Here is an 18,935-nt window from a genome sequence, read left to right as displayed (position 1 = left end):
TTATACCATATAAGGAATGCTAATATTTTGCTTAAATATAAAAAAAATTCTGAATTATTTAATCATTTTAAAACATGACTGTCAGTCGTTGAGCCTAAACAAAAAACTAGTGGACTACTCTGAAAAATCATCCAGATTTGTATGTATATCATACGTCTTTTTTTTCTGGAATTTTTGGTGCTAAAAGCTTAATATAATACATATATCTAAATTGCCTGAGGTCTTCTTTGCCTGTTATTGATTATTCAAATAATGACTTTAAATGTGTAAAAAGATGAAATTATATTATTAAATAAACAGAGAATATTATATTTACTATTTAGCCAAACATTAATGAGGGTTATCAAGACACTGACCAAGATGAAGATGAAGAAGTAGATGAAGGTCCAGATAGAAAATCCTTAGAGGATGGTACAAAGACCTTAATTCCTAACACACAACTACCCACAGAAATGGACGACAGACCACCAGACCTGCCACCTAAACAGAGCAGACGATATCCAAATGGTGCTATTCCTGGGGTCGGAAATGGAAGTGCTGTAACGGAAGAAGTACCACCTGTATTACCTAGAAGAAAGAAAGAACAGGTATACAGCTCGAATTTTTATGGCCTGACGAATCAGTGCATGTTGTTCACAATATTTTAATATTTTTTATACTTAGTTTTACTGAATATTTTTTGCCTGTGGAGTTGTATTTGTTACATGGTAAAAATGAAAAGAATGAGTTTAAAATGTGGATGGATTATTGTTCTTGTGTTGGCAATAACTTAATCTGAATGGAGTTAAGATTTCATCATCCTTGTGAAAGATGACTTCTTATATTATTGTGCTTAGTATTCTATTCTATTACTTTTGTTTGTTTAAATGATTATAGATTTATTATGTTTTTCAGGATAAGACAGCATCTGGTCGACCTGTCAGCAATGGTCTCCCTCCTACACCTAAAGTACATGTAAGTGTATGATATTTTATATCCAGATGCAGTTCCAATTCATCTAGTTACATATAATATTTCAGAAGATTATCCATTAATTTCCTTTTTACATTAAGACTAAAGAAGACCTGTCTTATTATGAGGAAAAGTTATTACTCATTCTCCATTGACCGCAATTATTTGGAGTAATAATCATTTTTCAAACCTAGAATTCAATGACATATGATTGGTTGAATTTCTTTTGTTTAGTAAGTTGTTAGCCAATCTCATCAATTTGTTATAAGTTTTGAAAATATTCACCAGAATGCCTGAAATCCTGAAATGTTTTTAGAACATTGTTTTATAATTCCAGATGGGAGCCTGTTTTTCCAAAGTGTTCAATGGATGTCCTCTCCGTATAAATTGTACAGCAAGCTGGGTACATCCTGATACAAGAGGTAAGACTTTGTGTCAGTGTTTGTCATTTTCAGCATTACTATACTCTTTAATATGGAAGGGATGTTAGAGCTTCCTGAAATTTGGTATCAAGCTTACATCTGTCAATCCTCAACTTCTTGTTTACCTAATACTTATATTATCCTACTATTTATGGCCATATATGAAATTTTCATTTTATTTTTCTGGGGAACTAAGATCAGAGCTCCTTTAAATCTATCAAAGGTTAATCACCCCTGTTGTATGAAGAAAACTTGTTTCTTCTTTAAACCCCCTTAATTGGTATCAGTTTAACAATTCTCTAGTTCCTATGTATATAGAAGCTTAAATATGTAGACTACTACAAAATAAATAACACATGTCACATTATGTAGAAAAATTAAAATAACAAAAATACTGGTACATTTTACTTATATTATTAATATGAATAGACCATGATGAAGAGTCTAAAATAGACATTTTAAAAATGTCACTAAAGATTTTGAGTATAGCTATAATGAATTCTACAAAGCTGCTATGGCAGCCAAATTTAATTTTCTATCCAAGATACTTTTAATTCAATGAATTTTCCATTGTTGCCTTGAATAAGTACTGGTGGATTTTGGTATATATAAAACTGTTTGAAAATCATAAATAATGAAAATTTACAAAAATACATACAACAAAAGCTTTCATTTCCCTTTTAACTGTAAATGATTATGTAAAATAATATTGCATTCTAGGATATGATTTGACCAATAGTAATTAATTTGACTTTCTACAGATCAGTATCTATTACTTGGTGCTAATGAAGGCCTGTACACATTAAACCTGAATGAGATCCATGAATCATCACTAGAATTGGTGAGTATTTACATTTATAACCCTGTAATGGGATCCATGAATCATCACTAGAATTGGTGAGTATAGTGTATTTACATTTATAACCCTGTGATGGGATCCATGAATTATCAACAGTTGGTGAGTTTAACATTAATAACCCTGTAATGGGATCCATGAATTATCAACAGCTGGTGAGTTTAACATTAATAACTGTGTAACATGAGTACTGTACATTTACATTGGATTTTTTTCATTTATAACTGTTTAATGAGATTCAGAAACCATCACTAGGTGCTGGTGAGATTTTATATTTTGTTTGTTAAACAGGATTCACAAATCACTAGAATTGGTGAGTTTTACATGGATAACTTTTAAATGGGATTTGTGAATCATCACTAGAATTGATGAGTTTTTACATTTATAGCTATTTAATAAGTATCGTCAATCATCACTAGAATTGGTGAGTTTTAACGTTTGGATTCCTGAATCATCACTAGAAGTGGATTGCTTTTACATTTATAACTGTTTGTTTAGGTTCATGAATTTTTGCTAGAATTGTTGAGTGTTTACATTTATAACTGTTCAATGGGATTCATAAATCATTAGAATTGGTGTGTTTATATATTTATTACTGTTGAATGGGATTCATAAATCACTAGAATTGGTGAGGTTTTACATTTAAAATTTAAATGTGATTCATGAATCATAATGTCAATTGATAATTTGTATATTTACAACTGTTTACGTAAAATCATTACAAGAATGGAAATGAAATCAATGATCTCTTTCAATTGTTTTACATATAGTTATATGTGTAAACATATACTCATTTAACACCAAAATACCAGCTGTCTCCTGATTAACCTATGTAATTATTATCTCAAATGTGATCTTACCTAGTTATTCTAAATGATGCAAATGAAAATGTTGGGTTTTTTTTCTTCTAAAAAGGCTTGAATGCATTTCAATAGGCCCTTTCTCCTTATGATATGATAGAACTATTTTAGAATAGAAATTACATGTGAAAGAACTATTTTAGTAGCAAATAAATTTGATCAGCTAAAACAAATAAGACTGCGGTTTACTATGTTATGTTAAGAAACAAAACATCTCTCAAATTATTTATCAAAATTTAAATAATTTTGTTTCCTCTAATTATTGCTATTTTGTTTATTTTTCCTTTAATCTTTTTCATATTACACTACTTGATTGATATAAAAAATGATTATTGGAAACTAAAGGTGCATGTGGCATTGTCAATGAGAACATCAACAACGTCATAGGCAAAATAGTGATAACCGATTATTATGGTACTTCAAGCTTCAAGATGTTTTTGGGCCACATCTCATCTCAGGGCTGTCGCCCTTCAATGAGATTAAAGCTGAGGAACATTTTCTCGTTTGAAAAATCATTGATAATTTATAATTACCATATCAAACTTATATTGTAATGAGATAGGATTTTAATTGATCTTTTTTTATTTTTCCAGTTACATCCCAGGAAATGTATGTGGGTAAAGATAGCATTTTAATTGATATTGTTTTATTTTTCCAGTTACATCCCAGGAAATGTATGTGGGTAAAGATAGCATTTTAATTGATATTGTTTTATTTTTCCAGTTACATCCCAGGAAATGTATGTGGGTATATGTGATAAAAGATATCTTGATGACAATATCAGGTAATTTAATCAAATTTTATGGGTCTGTACAGTGTTCCGATGTTGTCGTGCCACTTATTTCAGAAATCGTCAATGCATCATTTGATGAGAACATCGTGCCGTCAGACTTTAAACAGGCTCTTGTGAGACCACTTCTGAAAAAACCTGGACTTGATTCCGAAATTTACAAAAATTACAGACCAGTGTCCAATTTACCCTTTATTTCGAAAACTCTAGAAAAGGTAGTTGATAAGAGACTAGATGTTCATTTGGACTCGAACTCATTGTGTGATCCACTTCAGTCAGCATACAGACCACGCCATTCAACTGAAACTGCATTAGCGAGAGTACATCATGATATCAATGCAGCTTTAGATAAACAGTCATCAGTAGTATTGGTGCTATTGGACCTTTCCGCTGCATTCGATGTTATAGATCACAGAATTCTTCTAGAACGTCTGTCATTTTCATATGGCATAACTGGTTGCGCTCTCGAATGGATCAAATCGTATTTGACGAATAGACATCAACGTGTGGTGATTGGAACAACTACATCGAAGAAATGTCATCTAACATTCGGTGTTCCACAAGGTTCTGTGCTTGGCCCGAAATTGTACTGTCTTTTCTCTAAGCCAATAGGTGAAATATGCCGTCGCCATGGCATGACATATCACTGCTATGCGGACGACACACAAGTTTACATGGTTATCAAGCCACTAGACAACTGGGAAAACTATTTTTCGAAACTTGAACTATGTCTTTCCGACATTAGTTCATGGATGTCAACAAATATGTTAAAACTGAATCAAGATAAAACCGAACTTATCATATTCACACCGAAACATCTGAAGGCTAGTGTACCAAATCTCCAACTCAAAGTCGGCAATACTGTTATAAGTAGTGTATCCTGCGTGAAAAACCTAGGTGTATATTTTGATCAACACCTAACGATGGAACGGCAAGTTTCTGCCATAGTAACATCCTGTCATTTTCACATCCGTAATATTGGACGCATTCGCAACTTCATAACAACAACTGCTTGCAAAACACTTGTGAACAGTCTAGTAACATCCAGACTTGATTATGGGAATATTCTGCTGAACGGTATCAACAAGACTACATTGAACAGATTACAAAAAGTACAAAATACAGCAGCTCGTCTTATCACCAGGACAAGAAAACATGAACATATAACACCGATACTTGCTGATTTACATTGGTTACCCGTCCAATATAGACCACAATACAAAATACTGACTTATGTGTACTGCGCTTTGAATGACATTGGCCCTGCTTACATCTGGGAACTAGTCAATCTACACGTGCCAAACCGATCTTTGCGTTCAAGTTCCACAAAACTACTCACCGTTCCAAAAGTGAGAACGAAGACGTACGGTGAAAGACAATTTGATTGGGTAGCGGCATCTCTATGGAACAATCTCCCGAACAGTTTAAGACAATGCAAGTCCCTAGAGTGTTTTAAAATACAGTTAAAAACTCATTTTTATCGTATTGCTTTTAATTAGATTGAATTCTTTTCTCTTTTACGGGCTTTTTTTTTTACTCTTTGTATTGAGTTTTTGCTTGTTCTGCTGTATATTGTTATTTTTTTATTCTTTGTTTTAACATGTATTTCGTATTGACCTTTTATTTCATGGTAGGCATTTTTTATTTCAGCATTTGAATCTGACACGATGTATTTTTTATGTTTTATGTTATTGTCATTGATATGTTTTAATTACCATGTGTATGTACAGCGCCTTAGAGTAATTTTTATTTTTTATATAGGGAGCTTTATAAATTTTCATTATTATTATTATTATTATTAAAGCCATCTCTGGTTAATTGTTTCTCAGAATCATTTTAGATATTTCGTTTATTTTTCTCAGTAACAGTGTGTAATAGATGTTGATGTAAAACAGGTTTTTCCTTGAAATACAGCAAACCAAAGCACACGATTTGAAATTATCGTAGTTTAATTATATGTTTTCAAACAGCTACAATTTTTTTTTACCTGAATTCTTGTGATAAGAAAGAGGTTGTAGACAATGTACCAGTGCAAACTATGCAATGCTGATTATGGTAGCTCTGCTTAAGGTATTACATAGATGTCAGGTGAATGATACAGACACCTTGGAACCTCAATTTTCAAATATTTTGAGATGTAGGGCACATTGTTTTTTAAAATGGCTATTTTGTGTAATAACAATTTATTCTAATTATAGGTAAAACCCCTCACCTGTGGCGACATGATTTGATGATGATACATTCAAAACAGACAAATAGGTTTTCTTTACCTATGAACAGAATACCAGAAAAATTAGTTCCAAGGTAAACCTTAGAACATTTATTTTGGCTTGTCATAAATGAGGCCTGGACATACCTTTGTCAATATACATGATGTTTGGTAGTTATGAAGCATTCAAGTTACAATTACCTACATTTCATGCTTGAAAGATTCAACACTGGTTTTCAGTTTAAACCCTGCACATGACAGGTGGTGCCTTTAACTCTGCTTAAAATGGGGTTGAATATTAACAATCAATCAATCTTAAATGACTGTAATTATTTTTTTGTGTATAGGTTGGTTTCTCAAGGTTCTGTTCTTTTCTTTAAAACTAATCTGTACCAACTAGTTATCTTTATAAACTAATCTGTACCAACTAGTTCTCTTTATAAACTAATCTGTACCAACTAGTTATCTTTATAAAACTAATCTGTACCAACTAGTTCTCTTTATAAACCAATCTGTACCAACTAGTTATCTTTATAAACTAATCTGTACCAACTAGTTATCTTTATAAACTAATGTGCCAACTAGTTATCTTTATAAACCAATCTGTACCAACTAGTTATCTTTATAAACTAATCTGTACCAACTAGTTCTCTTTATAAACTAATCTGTACCAACTAGTTCTTTTTATAAACTAATCTGTACCAACTAGTTATCTTTATAAACTAATCTGTACCAACTAGTTATCTTGATAAACTAATTTGTACCAACTAGTTATCTTTATAAACTATTCTGTACCAACTAGTTATCTTTATAAACTAATGTACCAACTAGTTATCTTTATAAACTAATCTGTACCAACTAGTTCTCTTTATAAACTAATCTGTACCAACTAGTTATCTTTATAAACTAATCTGTACCAACTAGTTATCTTTATAAACTAATCTGTACCAACTAGTTATCTTTATAAACTAATGTACCAACTAGTTATCTTTATAAACCAATCTGTACCAACTAGTTATCTTTATAAACTAATCTGTACCAACTAGTTCTCTTTATAAAACTAATCTGTACCAACTAGTTATCTTTATAAACTAATCTGTACCAACTAGTTCTCTTTATAAACTAATCTCTTTATAAACTAATCTGTACCAACTAGTTCTCTTTATAAACTAATCTGTACCAACTAGTTCTCTTTATAAACTAATCTGTACCAACTAGTTCTCTTTATAAACTGACCTGTACCAACTAGTTCTCTTTATAAACTAATCTGTACCAACTAGTTCTCTTTATAAACTAATCTGTACCAACTAGTTCTCTTTATAAACTAATCTGTACCAACTAGTTCTCTTTATAAACTAATCTGTACCAACTAGTTCTCTTTATAAACTGACCTGTACCAACTAGTTCTCTTTATAAACTAATCTGTACCAACTAGTTCTCTTTATAAACTAATCTGTACCAACTAGTTCTCTTTATAAACTAATCTGTTTATAAACTAATCTGTACCAACTAGTTCTCTTTATAAACTAATCTGTACCAACTAGTTCTCTTTATAAACTAATCTGTACCAACTAGTTCTCTTTATAAACTAATCTGTACCAACTAGTTCTCTTTATAAACTAATCTGTACCAACTAGTTCTCTTTATAAACTAATCTGTACCAACTAGTTCTCTTTATAAACTAATCTGTACCAACTAGTTCTTTTTATAAACTAATCTGTACCAACTAGTTATCTTTATAAACTAATTCAAAACTCATAAAATGACAGCTCGATGGTAAAGAATGAATGACAACTAAAAGAAGCCTACCGGAACAATATTCTAAATGAAAAACTTAAATAAAATTAAAAATAGAAATGGGGAATGTGTCAAAGAGACAACAAACCTGACCAAAGAGCAGAAAACAGCCTAAAGCTACCCCTGAGTGTTCAACACAGCGAGAAAATCCTGCGCCCAGAGGTGGCTGAGCAAAGACTGAGCAACATGAATACCACCACAAACTGGCTGTGATCTCAGGTGCTTTAGAGTGAACAGATCCTGCCCCATAAGTGGTTTTTGTCAATGTTGCTCATAGAAAGTGATGAAAAGTAAAAACACAAAAATACTGAACTCCGAGGAAAATTCAAAAAGGAAAATCAAAAATCAAAAGGCAAAATCAAAAGTCCAAACACATCAAACGAATGGATAACAACTGTCATATTCCTGACTTGGTACAGGCATTTTCTAATGTAGAAAATGGTGGATTGAACCTGGTTTTATAGCTAGCTAAACCTCTCACTTGTATAACAGTCGCATCAAATTCCATTACATTGTCAACGATGCATGAACAAAACTATGGTGATTAGTCTCATTTGAAGATGTCAGAATTGATGAAAAGAGAACTTGGTTGTGTTCACAAAAATTGGAACATATCCATGGTCATCTGTGACCAGTTATATTTAACGCTCAACTAATGATAAGCTGAGTTGGACATTGTTGTAACTTAGATGAAAAGACATTGTGTTATATTAAGATGACACTGGTTTGACAGCATGGTTGATACTTACAAGACTGGAACGTAGCAATAAAAAGCCTTATCTTTATCTTGATGGAACATACCTAAATTTTTAGTCCATATCAAACAGCTAACCTCTAAAAGTATAGTGAGAAAATGGAGCAAAATTTAAAACAGAAATTGAGTTAGAGTGTGTAAGTTTATGACGCAGGCACTTTGAACTAATAAATATCCAGAAACATAACTTTTTTTTTATTAACTTGCAGTAATAGTGAATTTTTGCTGATTTATATTTTTATGTTTATTATCGTTTCTAAATTTTATTGTGTATTTTTTTCAGACGGTTTACACCAACGACAAAAGTTCCTGATACAAAAGGCTGTAGTAAATGTTGTGTGGGAAGAAATCCCTACAATGGATACAAGTACCTGTGTGGAGCTTTACCCACTGGTATCATACTCATGCAGTGGTATGAACCACTCAATAAATTTATGTTGTTAAAGGTAAGTGGATGAATATATAGGTATACTTTAATTTTGGAAGTAACACTTCTTCTGATTAGCTGATGTTGTTTTGTTTATCAGCTCATGGACATAATTTTGTCATGTGACAGTGACGACTTCAATGTTTTTTCATTATTTACTCCGGTTTAAAATGGAAATAAAAATTAAATTATAAGAAATGACTGTAATAGTTTTTCTCCTATTCAAAATAACATAAAAAATGTGGTGCACACTTTAAATAACCCGCTACGAGAGTTATTCAGTATGCACCACATTTTGGACGTTATTTTTTCATAGACAGAAAAACTATTACAGTCATTCCTTACATATCATTCAGGTAACTTTAGATCCAAAGCTAAAAAGCCCAAAAGTAAAGTATGAAATAAATCACAACAGTGGTTAGTAATTCTGTTTGCATTAAAACTATGATGTTACAGTAAAGTTGCCAATATTGATTTCCCATTCTGTTATTTTACTTCATTGACTTTGTTGTTGTTTTTTTCAGACTTTTGATTTTGATGAAATGCCACTGGATTTAACAGTGTTTGAAATGTTTATCTCCCCTGAATTGGAATACCCAATGATATGTACGGGTATAAGGAGAGGGTAAGTATATATTTAACTTGAATGTGCTGAGGTTAAAATTAGTCAGTCAAACAATGATTAAAATCTCAGAAATAAACAGCTTTTAAACTGAGAATGTTTTATTTTTTATTTTTTTTTTTGTAAAACCAATCATAGAAGGCGCAAAAATTCAATATAGAATGGCTATTTATGAACCAGTTAAATAGTTGTTGCCAGGGTTCTGAAACATTTAAAAACATGGCTTTCTTCAAACATTGGGCATTTGATTTAAAGTCCACATTTTTCAAACCAGAAAAAGACTTCATGCTCACATATTCTGCACAACCTACCAAGCATGATTGTTACAGTGCCAGATAGGCCATGTCCAGAATGTAACTTCCTAAGATACCCATATAGTCATTGTTGTTCTGTGATGCATTTCATGAAATAGCAGTTATACTATATATGGGTGATACATTGTATCAGGTAAAAAGATCATTTAAACTTGTTTTATATATTTACAGGCAAGATAGAAACCATGTACAGTTTGATGTGATAAATTTGAATTCTAATTCCAGTTGGTTTATGGAATGTAATGAAGGTATGTTTACTTTTTTGCCAGATAGTGAAAAATCACACACACCACATAAATGATGCAAATTGATGCAAATTTTGCACTTGTTTGAGGAGTCATAGTCCATGGAATCAGAAAAGATTACATGAAATTAACAGAATAAAGCAGATAAAACTAGTGGTTAAATACCTTTCACAATAACACACTTCAAGTTTTAACTCTTAGTTTAGTTGCTTTTAGTATTATACAGTTAATATTTGAATGTTTTCAGTCTTGTTATATTTTTAACATCTGAGGTCTTAATTTCAAGCATAAATTCATATAATCATATAATTTAAGATAATTTAAAATAAATTGTGGTCTTATATTAAGGAAAATGAAATTTGAGCTTTAATTATGGTCAAATTCTGTATATCTTTTTCTCCACTCAAGTCAATTTTCCCCTTTGTTTACTATTTTTAGTCAGACCATTAATGCTTTTGTTCTATTGGTTTTAGGTGAAGCATTACCTGTAGTTAATGTTACCCAGTTAGAGAAAGATACAATTCTAGTCTGTTATGATAGTAAGTATACATAAGTAAATTATTTACCCGTCTTTGTTATGATTATGTCCAAACTAAATCATGCGAAAATAAATAACCCGGGTGCAGAGCCTTCTTATGATTTTACATAATTGCCGTACTGTTGCTTAAACACTAGTATTACTTCCAGCTGGAGAAAGGACTTCATCACAGATTTGAGACTTTCAAATACGAAAGATATAATTTGATCACTTATTCCTTGTAACTACCAATGAAAAGTTTATTTCTCTAGTCATGCTAATTATATTGTGTTATCATCAACTTCTTCATCATCATTTTTTGTCACAATTAATCTCATATAGCTTCATTTTGAGGACATGTTTGAAAAACTAATTTCACTCAAAACACCAATTGAACTTGAAAATATTGACAGTAAGGGATTTTATACTAGTTAATTAAGGTCCTGATTGTTGAACTTTGCAGAGGTCTTGAACAGAATCAATATCTTTATTCTGTCGATTCTGTTCTTAAGGATTAACTCAAGGATTGCCTATTGTTAGAATATTCACAATCAGCAATCTGCAAGTTATTATAAATGGTTTATAAATGGAACCATTCTAACAAAATCTCTTGATAGATATTGACTCCATAGGAAAGATGTTCACAGTGAAAAAAAGATTACATTACATAATGAACAGTTCTCAGAATAAGTTATAGTTGATACACAAAGCAGACCCAATAGTAATGTTTACTTACACTTGTACGTTCGAACTTAGAAAGTTGAAATGAACATAAATGCTTCTTTCAATTCAAATTTGGAAACCTGAAAGACTAATTTTGCCTTCTCCCTTGATTGGTCTTACCTGTTTGACTTTTTTATGCCCCCGCCATAACAGAGGGTTTTACCCTTCTCTGTCTGTACATACCAAATTTGGTTTCCATTCTCTAACTATAGTTTGCCTCAACCAAATGTTATGAAACTTACCCACAATGCTTATTACCACTAAACACAGACCAAGTTTGAATTTTGGTGGTGTCACTTTAAATCGTTCTAGAGTTTACAAATGAAAAAAGTTCTCTTACTTTAGTTTGCTAAATGTTGTGAAACTTATATTCAATGCTTATAACTACAAAATACAGATCAAGTTCAAATTTTGGTGGCGTCACCTTAACCGTTCAAGAGTTATTTCCTTTACAAATTAAAAAATTGCTGAATTCTTCATTCTGTTCTCTTACTTAAGGAGGTAGACCTAGGTTAAGGGAAATAACTCTTAAAATCATCAGTACGTTTGTGTCAACCATTTTCAAAAACATATTCTAAGCTTCTAGGTTACATAGATTATTTTTAATCTGTTTCAGGTAAATGCTTAAAAAACATTGATGAACTTGACTTTTACAAACGCTTAACTGATTTAAAGAGTTATCTCCCTGAACCAAGGTCTACCCCCTTAAGTTAACGAAATTTTATTCACAATGCTTATTACCACAAAATACAGATCAAATTTGAATTTAGATGGTGTCACGTTTACTGTTCTGGAGTTATGCCCCTTTACAAATAGAAAACATGCTGATTTTTTTGTCTCGTTTCTCTTTCTTAAGTTTGCCCCAACCAAATGTTATGAAACTTTTTCACAATACTGATGACATCAAAAAATGTTTTGGTGTCACCCTTGAACTTTACGATATACAGAATTATTTTGTGATTATCAAATGTTTGTTTTTATTGCAGAATTTGTAAAAGTTGTAAATATGTCGGGAAAGTTAAAGTCAAGTAGAAAACAAGCAGCAGAGTTACATTTTGATTCTACTGTGCAATCATTAGGTAAGTGTATGTTATTCTGCTTTTAAAAGGTGGGGGTATACTGTTTTACCTCTGTTTGTCCATCAGTCCTTCCATCCCATGAATATTTTCGTCTCATCTTTCTCAGGAACTACATTACAAGGATTTCTGAAATTTGGTTTCAGGGTTTATATAAGTCAGCTATACCATGTGATACGTTTCTAGATTTATCACTCTACAACTTCCTGTTTACCAAACACTTGTATCATTTTACACAAAATAGCCCAGTTTAAAGTTTTTGTCATATTTTTCTCAGGAACTACAATACAAGGATTTCTGAAATTTGTGTAGCTTCTCATTTATCAAGTATTTACAATATGATACAGTCATTAAGTTTTTATATTACTGCAAAAAAAAGATTTGGGATCGTATAATGGTATGATGATGTCATCGTCATCTGTGTTGTCTGAAGACATTTGGTTTCCAGACAATAAGTTAAGTTTAAGTAAATGGATCTCTATGAATTTTAAAAAGATGATTCAATATGACAAAAGGAAGGTTGGGATTGATTATGGGGATGATGGTTCCAACGGTTAAGAAATAAGGAGCCAAAAAGGGGGCCAAAACAAGCTTTTTTCTACTTTCAGGATAATAACTTTTTGTATAAGTATTTCAATTGCTCTGAAAATATTCCACAATGTTTAATAACTCAAGTAGAAGGTTTGGATACATTTTGGGGGTTATGGTGCAGACATAAGGAAAAAAGGGCCAAAAACAAGCATTTTTGTTGTTTCTGGCCAATAACTTGTGTGTAAGTGTATGGATCTCTCTGACATTGTACCACAAGGTTCCATATCACAAAGGAAGGCTGGGATTGAGTTTGGGGGTAATTGCCCAATTCATGCAGGAATTGGGGGCCAAAAACAAGCATTTTTCTAGTTTCCAGACAATAAATTGTTTTTAAGAGTATGGATCTCTCTGAAATCGTACTACAAGGTTCCATACTACCAAGGAAAGGCTGGGATTGAGCATGGGGGTAGTTGATCAAAGGAGGATTCAAAAAGTTTGGGGTTCTAATTTTTTTAAGGGGTTCAAATTTTTTCTACAAATTTTTGAAAAATTTCGTGAAGAATCTTTAATTGCACAGTTTTGCACAATAGATTTGTAAGATCTTGACATTTATTTTGTGTCAGAAACCTATACAATGTCAAAAATTTGATCACAATCCAAATTCAGACAGTATCAAGCTTGAATATTGTGTCCAAATTTGCTCCAGCTGTTCAGGATTCAACCTTTGCAGTTGTATCAGGCTGCACTTAGCAAAATAATTTATTATATCACATATTGGTATCACATCGTCATCTCTGTGTCGTCCGAAGACATTTTGTTTCCGGACTTTGAATTAAGTTAAGGTAAATTGAAATCTATGAAATTTAAACACAAGGTTTATAAGCACAAAAGGAAGTTTGGGATTGATTTTGGGGGTTATGGTCCTAACAGCTTAGGAATTAGGGGCCAAATAGGGGCTCAAATAAGCATTTTTTTGGTTTCCAGACAATAACTTGTGGAAAAGTGTATGGATCTCTCTGAAATTGTACCACAAGTTTCCAAAATATTTTCTTCAATTCCCTATCAATTTTTAAAAAGAATAGTCCTAGGTAAAAAAGCATGCTGTAAAGTTGGAATAGGTATTAAAATAAAAAAACTGTACCGGTAGAATCAAAGTAGACTCAACTTAATTTTAACTTAAATGTCCCCATTGTATTGTCAATTTTACCTTTGATAACTATTTACACCACTGGGTCGATGCCACTGCTGGTGGACGTTTTGTCCCCGAGGGTATCACCAGCCCAGTAGTCAACACTTCGGTGTTGACATGAATATCAATAATGTGGTCATTTTTATAAATTTCCTGTTTACAAAAGTTTGAATTTTTCGAAAAACTAAGGATTTTCTTATCCCAGGCATAGATTACCTTAGATGTATTTGGCACAACTTTTTGGAATTTTGAATCCTCAATGCTCTTCAACTTTGTACTTGTTTGGCTTTATAAATATTTTGATATGAGCGTCACTGATGAGTCTTATGTAGACGAAACGCGCGTCTGGCGTACTATAAATTATAATCCTGGTACCTTTGATAACTAATACAGGCAGGTTGAGCTATAGATAATGGTAAACAGTAACACCCATAGTCAAGCCACAGTAATTTCAATTGTTTTCACATTTTCTGTAAACTATGAAAAGACATATACCATAACCCAGTGTTCTCCCCAGGGACTTTTAGCATAACGGTAATGTGCTGCTATAATCTTAAATGTGATGCTGAATTGGAGTTATGGTATAGATGTGATGCTCTAATTTTTAGAAACAAAATGGTATTTCAATTTCCTCTGTTTACCAGATGCTATATGAAATATCTGGGGAGAACACTGCCTTAACCCTACAATAAATGACCACGGCTGATACTAAACTTATAATTGATAGTACCGTAAACAGCAAATAATTGTCCTGTCCCCCAAGTACCTACATGTGTGAAAATTATGTGTTATTTTAATCAGTCCTAAACGAAAGTCTTGTATATGACTTAAAAGTTGGTCCAATGCGTAAACAATATCCAGACGCCTTTATTTTCCTTTTTCTCCCAATATAACCAAAATGGGTTAATCATAAGCGAGGATTACAAATGCGACTATGCATAGGACACAAAGGCATGATGATCAATTTGTTGTGGAAAGAAGAGAAGGGACACACAAAATGAGGTTGTCTCATTTGTTAGTATAGATATCCAAATGTCACTGATCAAGAAAGGGACCTTCATACCATCAAATCTTGCCTGTATTTTATCACACATTATAATTACAATTTTGTAGATATGCCATTTATTAAAACCAATTTCAAGTGCATAGGGACATCTAAAATGATCAGATACTTTCATTGTCCCTATAATTGAGATTATAGATTTTGCTTGTATGTTATAATACATGTATCTCTATTTTCCGAAATTTTACATAATTGATGATAAATATCTACATTGTGTAAATTATGTCTGTGAAAATTTGTTGTAAGTAAAAATATTTTTTTCTGATCACTAATTTCAGATTTTCCCTTCGAACTTTAAAGTCATATGAACTTCAAATTAAAAAAAAATGATGCATATGTTGTTTTTTTTAACTAAATGGTTAGGTTTTATTATAAAACTTATGTATACATGTATATACTTTTTTCCTGAGAAAATTCTGTAATTAGTCCAAATTTAGAAGAATTTACTTTTCTTTATAATTGTTAACAATTCGCCAATATGTTTTCTATATGTAGTGAACTCAGTGTGACCTTTCTCATAAATATCCCATGATCGCTATACACATGAATCTGCCATTGAAATAAACTATTATCTTAGTGTACATGTTATACACATGCTCAATATCCATAATTTTTTGCTGATTGTTTACTATAAGGTGACAATGGGTTATGGCTTCAAAACACGACAATTAATTATCTGCCATATTTTCACATCATAACAGACTGAGATAAAAAAAAAATGACGATTATACGATTATACGATATGGATGCATAAAAAAATGATAAGATCATAACAGAAGACTAAGTTTATGATATATATACTTTATAGTACACCCCGAAGAATGCCCTCAGATTTGAGGGAATCTCAAATTTCACAACTGATTACCCTCACAGTTTGAAGTCCTTGTAATTTATATATCACTCTTCCCAATAAACTGGCCACAGATGTTACACATAGATTATCTGATAAGAAAGTCAACATTTTGGCATTTTCTGTCCTTTCTTGAAAAATAAACATGTCTACTACATCTAACATTATCTATGTGTGTATTTTTATCAATCATGTTCAAATACATTTAAAGGAATCAATATAAAATAAAGTTATGAATATTTTTACTAATTTTCATTTTTTTTTCTATGTTGAATAGATTGATAATTGTGGTCATTTTGAAGATTAATTTTGTTAAGAAATGAATATTCTTTTTAATTTTCACATTTTTAAAATCTCCCTAATATTTAAACTTTTTTTTTATAAAATATTCATAAAGCAAAGACAACTTTTTTTACGCCCGATTAAAGGAAGTCTTATGGTATATCTTTTTCAGTCCGTCTTTAACATGTCAGACACCTAGTATTTGGAGAAAAACTCAAAAATGCTTTCAGCAGTTCTCATGAAACTTTGGTGAATTGTTTATATCTATTTATTTAATCTCATTTTCGCTATATAAATTTTAGATCTCACATATCCGGGAATGTTATGGGAATTTAGTAATGAAAAGGAGTGATTTTCTAGTTTTCAGACAATAACCTTAAAGTGCTTTGACCATTTTTCGTGCAACTTTGTTGACTTATTTATATCTATTAAGATACCCCCCCTTTTTTAGCTCACTTGGCCTAAAAGGCCAAGTGAGCTTTTCTCATCACTTGGCGTCCGGCGTCGTCCGGCGTCCGTCGTCGTCCGTCGTCCGTCGTCGTCGTTAACTTTTACAAAAATCTTCTCCTCTGAAACTACTAAGCCAAATTAAAATAAACTTGGCCACAATCATCATTGGGGTATCTAGTTTAAAAAATGTGTCCGGTAACCCGGGCAACCATCCAAGATGGCCGCCATGGCTAAAAATAGAACATAGGGGTAAAATGCAGTTTTTGGCTTATAACTCAAAAACCAAAGCATTTAGAGCAAATCTGACATGGGGTAGAATTGTTAAACAGGTGAAGTTCTATCTGTCCTTAAATTTTCAGATGAATTGGATAACCCGTTGTTGGGTTGCTGCCCCTGAATTAGTAATTTTAAGGAAATTTTGCTGTTTTTGGTTATTATCTTGAATATTATTATAGATAGAGATAAACAGTAAACAGCAATAATGTTCAGCAAAGTAAGATTTACAAATAAGTCAACATGACTGAAATGGTCAGTTGACCCATTAAGGAGTTATTGCCCTTTATAGTCGATTTTTAACCATTTTTCGTAAATCTTAGTAATATTTTACAAAAATCTTCTCCTCTGAAACTACTTGGCCAAATTAATCCAAACTTGGCCACAATCATCTTTTGGGTTAGTAGTTTGAAAAATGTGTCCAGTGACCCGGCCATCAAACCAAGATGGCCGCCATGGCTAAAAATAGAACATGTGGTAAAATGCAGTTTTTGGCTTATAACTCAAAACCCAAAGCATTTAGAGCAAATCTGACTGGGATAAAATTGTTTATCAGTTCAAGATCTATCTGCCCTGAAATTTTCAGATAAATCAGACAACCTGTTGTTGGGTTGCTGGCCCTGAATTAGTAATTTTTAGGAAATTTTGCTCTTTTTGGTTATTATCTTGAATATTATTATAGATAGAGATAAACTGTAAACAGCAATAATGTTCAGCAAAGTAAGATCTACAAATAAGTCAACATGACCAAAATGGTCAGTTGATCACTTTAGGAGTGATTGCCCTTTATAGTCATTTTTTAACCATTTTTCGTAAATCTTAATAATCTTTTAGAAAAATCTTCTCCTCTGAAACTGCTGGGCCAAATTTAACCAAACTTAGCCATAATCATCATTGGGGTATCTAGTTAAAATAATGTGTCCGGTAACTCGGCCAACAAACCAAGATGGCTGCCATGGCTAAAAATAGAACATGGGGGTAAAATGCAGTTTTTGGCTTATAACTCAAAAACCAAAGCATTAAGAGCAAATCTGACACGGGGTAGAATTGTTAATCAGGTCACGATCTATCTGCCCTGGAATTTTCAGATGAATCGGATAATTGGTTGTTAGGTTGCTGCCCCTGAATTGGTAATTTTGAGGAAATTTGGCTGTTTTTTTGTTATTATCTTGAATATTATTATAGATAGAGATAAACTGTAAACAGCAATAATGTACAGCAAAGTAAGAACTAAAAATAAGTCAGTATGACCAAAATAGTCAATTGACCCCCTAAGGAGTTATTGCCCTTCATAGTCAATTTTTAACAATTTTTCTTAAAATTTGAAGATTTTCAATAACATTTTCCACAGAAAGTACTGTTATAGGTAGAGATAATTGTAAGCAGCAAGAATGTTTAGTAAAGTAAGATCTACAAACACATCACCATCACCAAAACACAATTTTTTCATGAATCCATCTGTGTCCATTGTTTAATATTCACATAGACCAAGGTGAGCGACACAGGCTCTTTAGAGCCTCTAGTTTTCATAAATTTCTGGTATGACATTGAGAAGTTATTGATCTGTATACTTGAAAAACTGTTAAAAAGGCGTATCATGCGCTCTAGCTCATGGCGCAGTTGTTTATAATTTTTATGCCCCTCCTACAATATGTTTAAACTCTGGTTGTAGCATCCGTTTAAAGGTTTATTTGTCCATCCTTATGTATGTCCCGCTTCAGGTTAAAGGTTTTG

At 32.0% G+C, this 18,935-nt stretch overlaps 1 protein-coding gene across 4 annotated transcripts in view; it reads left to right on the top strand.

The window, feature by feature from the left end:
- The window catches only part of LOC139514506 (mitogen-activated protein kinase kinase kinase kinase 5-like), a 76,046-nt gene that overhangs the window by 27,306 nt on the left and 29,805 nt on the right, over positions 1-18,935 (top strand). For all 4 annotated transcript variants that reach the window (XM_071303855.1, XM_071303856.1, XM_071303857.1 and 1 more), the window contains 11 exons: positions 324-587; positions 895-954; positions 1,289-1,373; positions 2,135-2,214; positions 3,813-3,873; positions 6,078-6,183; positions 8,923-9,085; positions 9,591-9,691; positions 10,174-10,250; positions 10,721-10,786; positions 12,474-12,566. In XM_071303855.1, the coding sequence (XP_071159956.1) occupies positions 324-587; positions 895-954; positions 1,289-1,373; positions 2,135-2,214; positions 3,813-3,873; positions 6,078-6,183; positions 8,923-9,085; positions 9,591-9,691; positions 10,174-10,250; positions 10,721-10,786; positions 12,474-12,566 (1,156 nt within the window). The remainder of the gene's footprint in view (positions 1-323; positions 588-894; positions 955-1,288; positions 1,374-2,134; positions 2,215-3,812; positions 3,874-6,077; positions 6,184-8,922; positions 9,086-9,590; positions 9,692-10,173; positions 10,251-10,720; positions 10,787-12,473; positions 12,567-18,935) is intronic.

Source organism: Mytilus edulis, chromosome 3 (assembly GCF_963676685.1).
Source record: "Mytilus edulis chromosome 3, xbMytEdul2.2, whole genome shotgun sequence".
NCBI lineage: Eukaryota > Metazoa > Mollusca > Bivalvia > Mytilida > Mytilidae > Mytilus > Mytilus edulis.
This window is presented reverse-complemented; position numbering and strand designations above follow the sequence as displayed.